Source organism: Cibotium barometz, chromosome 18, assembly GCF_041138505.1.
Source record: "Cibotium barometz isolate CiBa-2024 chromosome 18, ASM4113850v1, whole genome shotgun sequence".
Taxonomy (NCBI): Eukaryota; Viridiplantae; Streptophyta; class Polypodiopsida; order Cyatheales; family Cibotiaceae; genus Cibotium; species Cibotium barometz.
Window position 1 is genome coordinate 40,864,880 of NC_141063.1, and position 9,791 is coordinate 40,874,670.

Consider the following 9,791-nt stretch of genomic DNA (forward strand, 5'->3'; position numbering starts at 1 on the left):
TGCTCCTCGAACCTCCAAATTATCTCCCGAACCTTCAAATTCTTGCCATGTGGTAGGTTCGTGAAACTCATCCTTTATATAATATATATATAGAAATATAGAGAAGAGATAGAGAGGATGGTGCTCCGTGTGATTAGGTTCTTAAATTTTAACTACATACAAATAGGTGCACCGTACACGTCCCATACCACCACGTATACGATGAGCTACATTTTCTAAGCCTCAGTGCGTAGTGCTCCATTGGGAGGGGTTCACCCGTGGGCAGCGGGCCGCACAGCCTCGTAGTTTGCGGGATTTGTCAGAATTGTGTTTTGTTGTCCTCTCTTCTTCTCTCACCGCTTCGTTGGAATTCGCTCCCGCGAAGGCTTCCCATCAAGCTCACCTTTATTAGAGATCACTGACAGGACGCTCCAGCGAGTCCATTCTTTTCATTTAGGATGAGACCTGACCTTACAAATCTGGAGACTTGGTTGCTTGTTTCCTTGTTTGTTTGGCGCCCAACACACTGTTCTAGGGTACTCTCTCTGCTGCGCTCTGTTGTTTTTTGGCGCCCAAATAAGAACCCTTTCTTTGCTGTTCTAGGGTACTCGCTCTGCTGCGCTGTGTTGTCGTTGGGCGCCCGCCCAAATTACATACTCTAAGAACCCTGTTCTAGGGTACTCTCTGTGCTGCTCTCTGTTGTTTTTGGGCGCCCAAGTTACATACCTGCCTCGGTGTGTGCTTTCGCCTGCCTGCTTTAGGGTGCCCAAAACCCTTTCGTAGCTTTTACCCTTTTCTTGGGTGCGCAAAAGCCCCCGTTCTCTGTTGTGGGTCATCTCCTCTCTCTGCCACTTGGGCTGCCCAATTTTTCCTTTCTGCTGTCATTTCTCTCACCTCATCTCCTCTCAGCTCTCTCTCTCTCTCGCCCCCTCATCCATTTCTCTCACCTCATCTCATCTCATCTCATGAGTCATCTCCCTCTCTCTCTCTCTCTCTCTCTCTCTCCCGGCTTTTCCCCCACTTGGGCTCCACGATTTTTCCTTTCATTTTCTACCCTCCATTGAGCTGTCAGTAGTACTAGCTTGCAGGCCAGGCCTTCACTTCTCTTTCCTCTTATTTCCTGCCCTTTTTTGGCATTTAACGGTAGGTAGTAAATATATTGGGATTTAACCTCAATTTTCTGCCTTCTAGGTAGCCCCCAGCAGCCCACTAGCAAGCTTTGAGAAGAGCTGCTTGCCCTCTCAACCACCGCATTCGGGCATCTGGGGCATTGGCCATCAGAAAACGAACTTCTTTTTTAAAACCGTAGTGCTCTCTCATATAGCTTCCACAACCTTCTTTTGCCAACATCAAACCCACGAGACTCGAACAATTGGAGGGCGAGGGGGGCGTTTTGTATGGTGGCCCTTGTTACCCTTTAAAGCCAGGCGAGCTTCTTCTGCAACTTCTGAAGCAAGACTGTAAGGATTGCAAGGTTCCCGAGAACCTTTAACAGGCCTTCTGGCGTGGGCAGTGGTTACCAAGTCAGTTCTTTAAAGTGCTTTTCTGTGAGCTGGGCAGCAAGTTCTTTGCTCAATTCTCTCGTTGTGAGATGGGCAGTGGTTGCTTTACTTAAATCGGCACTTAATCAGTAGTTAGAGGGCTTTTAGTGTAATGGGCAGTGACGCTTTGCGTAAGTTGCACCAAATTAGTTGTTAGAAGCCTTTTCTGTGAAGTGGGCAGTAGTATTGTCGCTTGAATTAGGATCAGATCAATTGTTTCACTGGCCTAGAAGCAGGGTTTCTTCTACAAGGTTGAGATGGGCAGTGGAAAGGGGAAAGATGGGAAGGTTGCTAGCTTGGACTGTGGCAAGTATGCTCGTTACACACCTGAGCAGGTGGAAATCCTTGAGCGGGTTTACAATGACTGCCCTAAGCCCAGCTCTTCTCGGAGGCAGCAGCTCATCAAAGAGTGCCCAATTCTTACCAACATCGGCCACAAGCAGCTCAAAGTGTGGTTTCAAAACAGAAGGTATGGACGGCCAGTTTCTTTTAAAAAAAAATTATAATATTTTTGGCTTGTGTATGGTAAACAGCATGATTATTAATTTTTCCCAGAATTTTAAAAAGATTGTTATCGTTATTTCTTTTCTATTTTTACATAATCAGCATACTTCAAGTTGTATAGACGTTGCCTTTGCCCATGCATAGAATGTGTGCAAGATATTGATTGCAACATGTGATTTTGCCCTGTGCATCTCAGGTGTAGGGAAAAACAACGGAAGGAAATGAGCCGTCTGCAGAATTGGAACTCAAAGCTCAATGCCATGAATCAGTTACTTTTGGAGGAAAATGATAGATTGCAGAAGCAAGCAGCACAGTTGAGCTCAGAAAATCAGTATCTGCGGCAACAGCTACAGCTGCAGCAACCCAATGTTGATCTCAATCCTCGAGTGGCAAATCCGGTTCGTTCTCCCCCTCTTCTCACACGCTTGTACACTGCTTCTCTGAATCATTTATTTAATACAGTCTTCAAGGAAATGTTTAGTACACAATTCTGCGTGTTCCCCATCATAGTTTTTTTTTGGCCTTTTTCACAAGAGATCCCAAGCATGCCTTTTACACTGGTTTCATGAGCATGCCTTTTACATGCAGGTTATCATGGCCACAACCGATACGAGCTCTGAGTCTGTTGTGACAAGTGGACAGCATCAGCATTCTCCTCAACATTCTTCTCAAGAATGGAGTCTCTCCCAGTAAGCTACCACCTCTTGGAGATTTTCTTCTTGTACATTATGTTGTGTGTGGTCATTAAGGCAGGACATTTTTTTTGGGGGCAAGAGCAGACTGTCGGCCATTGCAGAGAAAACTCTTGCGGAGTTCTTAGCTAAGGCCACAGGAAGCGTGGTGGATGGGATCCCGTTGCCTGGGATGAAGGTGATGTAAAAATTGGACATGCCTTGCAACTAAGGTTCTATCAATGTTTTCACAACATTTTCTCATTGCATTTATCTGTTGTTCAGCCTGGTCCGGATTCCATTGGAGCTTATGCTCTGACACGGTTATGTGGAGGGGTTGCTGCACAAGCATGTGGCCTTATCGACCTTGAACCTTTCAAGGTGAAAGCTGCTGGCTTTTGCCAGGGATTTTCAATGATAATGCGCAATGCTTCACACCTTGATGTTTTCTTTGTTTTTCACGTTCAATAGACACTTGTTAACGACAGGTTGCGGAAATTGTAAAGAACCGACCTTTATGGCTTCAAGATTGCCGAAGGCTAGATACCCTAGCCAGCTTTACTGCGGATCGTGGGGGACTGGTAGAACTTGTGCACACTCAGGTTGTGGTCCTGCATACATGAACTTCAATAGCTTTTCTCAAGTAACCTGGCACTGTGGGGTGCTCAGGAAATACACACGTTTGATTACATCAATTCTTCTTCTTTATTTTATGATGTTCAGATGTATGCTCCCACCACAGTATATGCACCATGGGACTTTTGGACTTTGAGATACACTTGCTGCATGGAGGATGGGAGTTTGGTGGTGAAGTGTTCTTCCCAATATGCTGAAACCTTGATTTTGTACACTCAGAGCAGACATTAAGCATTTGATTTTTGTGGTGTACAGATATGCGAAAAATCTTTGGCTGCTGGACAGGGTGTGCAGGAAATCCCAATTACTCCAGGTTTTGTGCGGGCAGAACTGCTGTCAAGTGGGTTCTTGATTCGACCCTATGAACAAGGGGGATCGATGGTGATGGTGGTAGATGACATGAATTTCAAGGTAAACTTTTGGCCCTATTTGATTGTTTTGTTGAATTCATTCTCATTTGTGCCCATTTCATTCACAAAGGATTTTGTGGCATTGTTTTCACTTCTAAGGTTCTGTTCTAAGCCTTTGTTGTATGTTGCTGAATGATAGTCTGGTAGCTTTTTGGAAGGTCTTCGACCTCTTTATGATACATCAACTATCCTTGCGAGGAGAGTGACTCATAAAGTAAGCTCTCTTAAAGCATCCGTCTTTCATAAAATAGACTTCTACTGCTGTGACAAGCTCCCGAGCTCAGTAACATGTCCTGTTTTGAATCTTTCCTTCACTTTGTAGATGGCTTTTTTGGGTCTATGTAGAGTGTGCTGAAGCTCTACACAATTGCAGGTCTTGTGTCATCTGCGCAGTGTTGTTAAAGAGAAAGCTGAAGTGGCTTTGATCAGCAATCCGACTTCTTCTTTACGTGGCTTCAGCCATCGCCTTATCAGGTCAATATACCATCTTGTTTTATGTATTCATCTTGGCTCTCACCTATGGGAAGGTGGTTGTATTAGGATTTGATGTGATGGACCTCACTTTGATCGTCAGAGGTTTCAATGATGCTGTCAACTGTTTTCCCGATGAGGGGTGGGTTTCCATAATAAATGATGGGCCTAGTACTGTCAGCGTTCACATCAACCCACCCTCGAATTGTAATAAGCAGTTTGGAGTAACTGAGGCAGGGACAAGAATTAGGGGCGGCATAATTTGTGCAAAGGCTTCCTTGTTACTACATGTGGGTGAACAAAATGTTGATTTGCTTTCTGCCGCCGCCTTGATTTCTCCACGGTTACCTGATTTATTCTGAGCTGGTGTAGAGTGTCCCTCCTCCTCTGCTGCTGCGTTACTTGAGGGAGCGATGGACTGCATGGGCAGACTTTGACATGGACATAAGTCATGCGGATTCCACAAGGACAAGCGTGAATGACTTGTTGAAGAAAAACTTCAGCTCTGTTCAAGTCCTCCAGCCTATTGTAGGACAAGATGAGGTGATTTGCTCGATACTATAGCTTTTTTTTTTGAGGGGGGGTGCATGACGAGATGCCATTCACCATCCATGTGATGTTAACTTAGTGTGTGTGTGTGTTCAGGTGTTAGAAGTGGTGAGAATTCAGAGGTCCAGATCACCGAGAGGGGATGACATCTTTCAGTCAGACAATTTTTTGCTTCAGGTGTCATCAACCATCCAACCACTCCATTTCTGAATGCCGTTAAGTGTCTAGAATCCCTTACCATCTTGCGTCCTGCAAGATCGCCGGTTGCTGTTTGTACTTATCTTTTTTTTTTTTCCGGGCGGGGGGTGGGGGGGTTTGTCATGAAGCTCTGCAGCAGCATGGAGGAAATTGGAGCTAGTGAGTATGCTCAGTTGATCTTTGCTCCCGTCAATGCATCTGTCCCAGATGATGCTCCTCTTCTTCCATCAGGCTTCCGCGTCATGCATTTGGATGGTTGTAAAGTAAGTTAATGCCGCCATTAATCCTTTTTTTAATGTTTCTAATACATCATTTTCCATATTTGTCACAAAGCAGCTAATTTTTTGGTGGGTGCAGGAAAAATCAACTTCTTCACAGACCTTGGATCTAGCCTCTTCACTTGAGGATCGATCAAGGAATAACAGGATGCAAATGATCAGCTCCCACTCCATGCAAGAGCCAAGTTCTATTTTAACCATAGCTTTCCAGTACATGTACAAGGCAGAGAACCGTGATGTTGTGGCTCTCAAAGCTCAGCGGCATGTGCAGGCTTTGGTTGATGTTCTTCAGCAGGCTGCTGTTTCTTTACGACCACATCTTCTATCCACTATGACAATGCAGTGTGGTGTGGAAGCTTTAGTCCTTGTGCAACAAATAGCAGACAGCTACAGGTAAACCATGTCTCACACATGTAGTGCAGGTTCAGTCTTTTGGTGTGCATGGTCAATTGCTGGGCTTGTGAGGGTAGTCTCTATTTGTCATACATTAAAACTGGCATAGTCTCTCTTTATCTGATTGCAAGGAATTCTATGTAACCCAGAGGGACCAGAATGTAAGGGTATTGGCTTATTGAAAAGGTCAAAAGCAAAAGCTGTAGGGATTCCCTGTTTGCTGTGCAGGTTGTATTTAGGCCAAGAGCTTTTGCCATGCACTGGTGGGAGTGCTGAGGGAATGTTCAAGAGCTTTTGGTCTCTCAAAGCCTCCGTTGTGTGCTGTGCTTGGAAAGTCAGTATCATTTTCCTTTCTGATTTAAGCTTTATGGCTACATATCTATTTGTTCAAATTAAAGGGGAACCATCTCCTTGTGAAAAGCTTCTTGAAATTCAACATTCTGTGTAAACCTTGGAAATGTAGGTAGCTAGAAGAAAGGTGGTGTTCTATGTGATGTACTGTTCAGAAAGTTTGTGTTTTTTTTTTCCCATGGATTAATGTATGAGAGCAGCCGTTACCTGAGTTCATCTTTGCCAACCATGCGGCTTTGGAAATGCTGGAAACGAATTCAACTACTCTGAAAGAGCTCTCTCTTGAACAAATGTTTAACGATGGCTGCAGAAAGACTGATTACTCGCAACCTCCTCCTTTTATACAAAAAGAGGTAATGCCGCGAAGCATTTCCCTTTAGAAGTTAGTTGTCCGAGGGCCAAGGTGAGTGCTTAAGCATTCTATGTACATGCATCTCTGTTTCACGAAGCTGATTACCATGAGATTGGTGTTTGGTGCAGGGTTATGCACGTCTACCATCAGGAGTTTGTCTAACAAGCACAGGCCGTCCGGTCTCGTTTGAGCGTGCTACAGGATGGAAGGTGATTACTAGTGACCAAAACATGCGAGTGGCTGCATTTATGTTCTGCAACTGGTCCTTTGCAAGTGTGCCTTTACAGTAGAACTTTGGAAGTTGGAGCTGACCACATTGCTCCAAGATTACTTTAGTGGTAACTTTTGAAGCTAAACCTGAGCCACTAGTTTGCAAAAGCTAGAGTGAGCAGGTAATACTTGTATAAATAGGATTCATCACGTGATACTTCTGTAAAGAGGTTAGCCTTACTTCAGTTGCAAAGTAGATATGCAAACTGGTATGTGTGAGCCCACCAACCATACACTGCTGCAACGAGACCTTCTCTCTTATTCAGTCTTTACCTTTAAGATTCAATACCTGCATTCATCACATGATACTTCTGTAGAGAGGTGAGCCTTACTTCAGTTGCAAAGTAGATATGCAAACTGGTTTGTGTGTAGATATGCACACTGGTTTGTGTGAGCCCACCAATCATACACTGCTGCAATGAGAGCTTCTCTCTTATTCAGTCTTTACCTTTAAGATTCAATACCTGCATTGAGACTTTGACTCCTGCAATCCAATGTATTTTCACAACAACGTGCATTTGAGGATGAGATTAGACATTACTAACCTTTTAGATTATTAAATTGCATCTCATGACTGTCGTTTATCCCACAAACAACTCTATGGACTTTTTCTGTCTGTACTTTTATGTTGTTTTTGTAGCAGTGATATGAGGCTTCAGCCATTTTGTTCTTCATTTTTGAGTGAAATTGTGCGCTTTTAACCTCTCTCACTTGATAATGTAGTCTTTCTAGTGGCAATGCGTCTCTCTCTCTCTCTCTCTCTCTCTCACACACACACACACACACACACACACACACACACACACACTATTGCTATTGCTCTCCTGTCCAAACGAACGAAATTATGGATTGAAGCAATTTGAAGCACAAGTTTCAAAACCATTGCTAATATCGGGTCCTCTCCGACCTCAGATTTTGAAAACAAGCCTCCTAAACTCACTCATTTTCAAACTCAATGAGACCTTTCTCCTGTTGTGACTGTCTTCAAGATGTATATTGGTGAGGGTAAATGCACAGTCGCATATTGAAAAGCATCCTCAAGAAACGCTATGAAGGTGTCCATGGCTGCTAGGCTTGTGAGCTGATGCTCATCACACGGCTGGTCGATAAGACCATGCTGCGATTGAGAGAGGCATTTCCAACTCCCATTCCCTTCAACACAGCAAGTATAAAGTCCCACAGGACTCATAGAAAACACACGGTGTACTTTTGGGGCATAATGAATGGCACAAATAATAAACCCAAATTAATTGGTACTAGGTGTGAAACAATCCAAACAGAGAGCTTATCACATGAATCCCATGTACGATCAAATGGTCAAAGGAGAACTAGACAAGCTCATTGTCATGGGATTTGTACATCCTAGAACCTTTCTAGGATTTATTTGTGAGAGCCCTAGTCCAAGGACATGTCAGGCATGAGCTATGTAGGTCACATCCAAAGACTTCGGTGTTGGTATGTATCACTAAACCCACTTGCAAAACATGTCATTTACGTTATCCTAGGGTAGAAGCATTGTAGAAGCATGTAGGTATCATACGCTTTACGCTAGGCTTATGGCCAGCCATAAGTGGGCTCCCGTATGGCATGCTCAAGATCCACAAAAGGGGCCAACAAATACTCCTGCTTGTGGGAGGGGGCCCCTAAGTTGGTTTTAGGGACCCAATTCGATGTTGACTGTCTATCTCCACAACGCTATCTCTTGTGTACAAAGATTAAAGTGGATTTCTTAAGCTCACTAAAAGAAAAGGTATAAAGAAGGCCTTGCTACATGTTACACAATCATATCGGTTGCATGCTACATTAGTATTGGAGCTTTTGGTTGTGAGCAGCTTGGCTACCTAAAGTAAGAGCATCTAGAGGATGGTAAAATTGAGGTCGGGGAAAACCACCAAGTTGTCCACCACCATGTCAAGACAAAAAGAAGAAAGCTTTAAAGAAGACACCATTGAAGAGAAAGTGTCCAAGAAGACCCCACCAATGCTTCGGCAAAGCAACAAAGATTTCATCCAAGAGATGGAGTAAAAAAAACTACCAAATTTACAACTTCAACAAGCAAAAGAGGTAGAAAAGCTTAAATAACAGCCTAAAGAGTAGGGTCCTACGAAAGTTGAACACATGCTTCTTCTGATGGAGCAACAAAGACAATGGGAACTTGCTCTGAGGAACAAAAGGTCGAGGAAGCCAAATGTAGGGTTGAATAAGACTCGCGTTGTGTAGAACTCATGGCTTTGGGGAGTATCAACACAAACTAGATCAGAAAGCCATGCAACTTTAGCATCAACAGATATTGGAAACCTTACAGGCCAGTCTGTAGTAGCAGCACTTCCCAAAATGGCACAATTGGTCCCAGTTCCTCCACCACAACATCCACCACCGTCATCTATGCTCAACGAAACTTTAGTATGATGGTAAGTGCGATCATTCTGCAGGTCTTTTGTAGTTACACAATTTATTCTCGATAACTTGTTGCATATTTTCTATTGGCTAAAATTTTAGATACTTAAGACAACGTTCACCTGGAGGCACCACATCTCACTGGGGAGGTGGTTACCTAGTGGTAGCATTGGTCGAGTTCTGGTTACACAAGGGGCAACACCATATGTATGTGACACCTTTGTGCCTGACCTCAAAACCAAATTCCTCCCACCCTAGTACATGAACAATTTTGAGAATGAGTTTTATTGACTCTTCCAAAAAGGGTCACCTATGCTGACATACTCCAACAAAATCATCCCTATGGTACATCAATTAGGAAAATTTGAGGAATAAAAGTTGAAGTCGTTCCTCAGGAGGTTTGATACAAACATCAGGTTTACCGTATGGAATTTCAAGCCTCAATCTTATGATCGGGCTTTGACCCTAGCTTAGAATCATGAGATGATGTTGAATGGAGCCAAGCTCAAGTAAGCCCTAAAGCCCATGCTATAACCACTCTGTAGGTTAACATGGTTTTGCCCGCCTGCCCTACCGTCATGCGCTTTGCCATCTTACTTGTGCGAGCGGGCACTTACCTTTTGTAAGTATCTTTTGTAAGATGGCATTGGAACATATAAAGTGACCTTACCTTGCTCTTAATGTTAAATAGGGGAAGTCTACAAATGTAGTGTATATAGTTGCTTAAGACTAGTAATAGAGGTCGGACCATTTTGAAGTGTGGCGAGCCTAGTGCGAAATCTAGTCTCTTG

The 9,791-nt window shown here is 43.7% G+C and overlaps 1 protein-coding gene across 1 annotated transcript; it reads left to right on the forward strand.

The window, feature by feature from the left end:
• The first annotated feature begins 224 nt into the window (after positions 1–224).
• Positions 225–7,114, forward strand: LOC147629345 (homeobox-leucine zipper protein ATHB-15-like). The gene is made up of 18 exons (XM_086812576.1): positions 225–1,989; positions 2,221–2,422; positions 2,613–2,713; positions 2,804–2,894; positions 2,981–3,076; positions 3,184–3,297; positions 3,419–3,502; positions 3,587–3,742; positions 3,881–3,955; positions 4,115–4,215; positions 4,316–4,502; positions 4,585–4,755; positions 4,858–4,938; positions 5,088–5,222; positions 5,317–5,630; positions 5,859–5,964; positions 6,182–6,334; positions 6,462–7,114. Exons 1-18 carry the CDS (start codon positions 1,778–1,780, stop codon positions 6,621–6,623), a joined length of 2,541 nt encoding a protein of 846 aa, XP_086668702.1. The 5' UTR covers positions 225–1,777; the 3' UTR covers positions 6,624–7,114.
• Positions 7,115–9,791: the final 2,677 nt, after the last annotated feature.

Excerpts from the sequence above, each read along its gene's own strand:
- LOC147629345 (XM_086812576.1), top strand. The coding sequence starts at position 1,778 with ATGGGCAGTGGAAAGGGGAAAGATGGGAAGGTTGCTAGCTTGGACTGT. Across the intron at positions 3,077-3,183 it reads TCGACCTTGAACCTTTCAAG|GTTGCGGAAATTGTAAAGAA; the intron begins GTGAAAGCTGCT and ends TGTTAACGACAG. Across the intron at positions 4,939-5,087 it reads CAGACAATTTTTTGCTTCAG|CTCTGCAGCAGCATGGAGGA; the intron begins GTGTCATCAACC and ends TTTGTCATGAAG.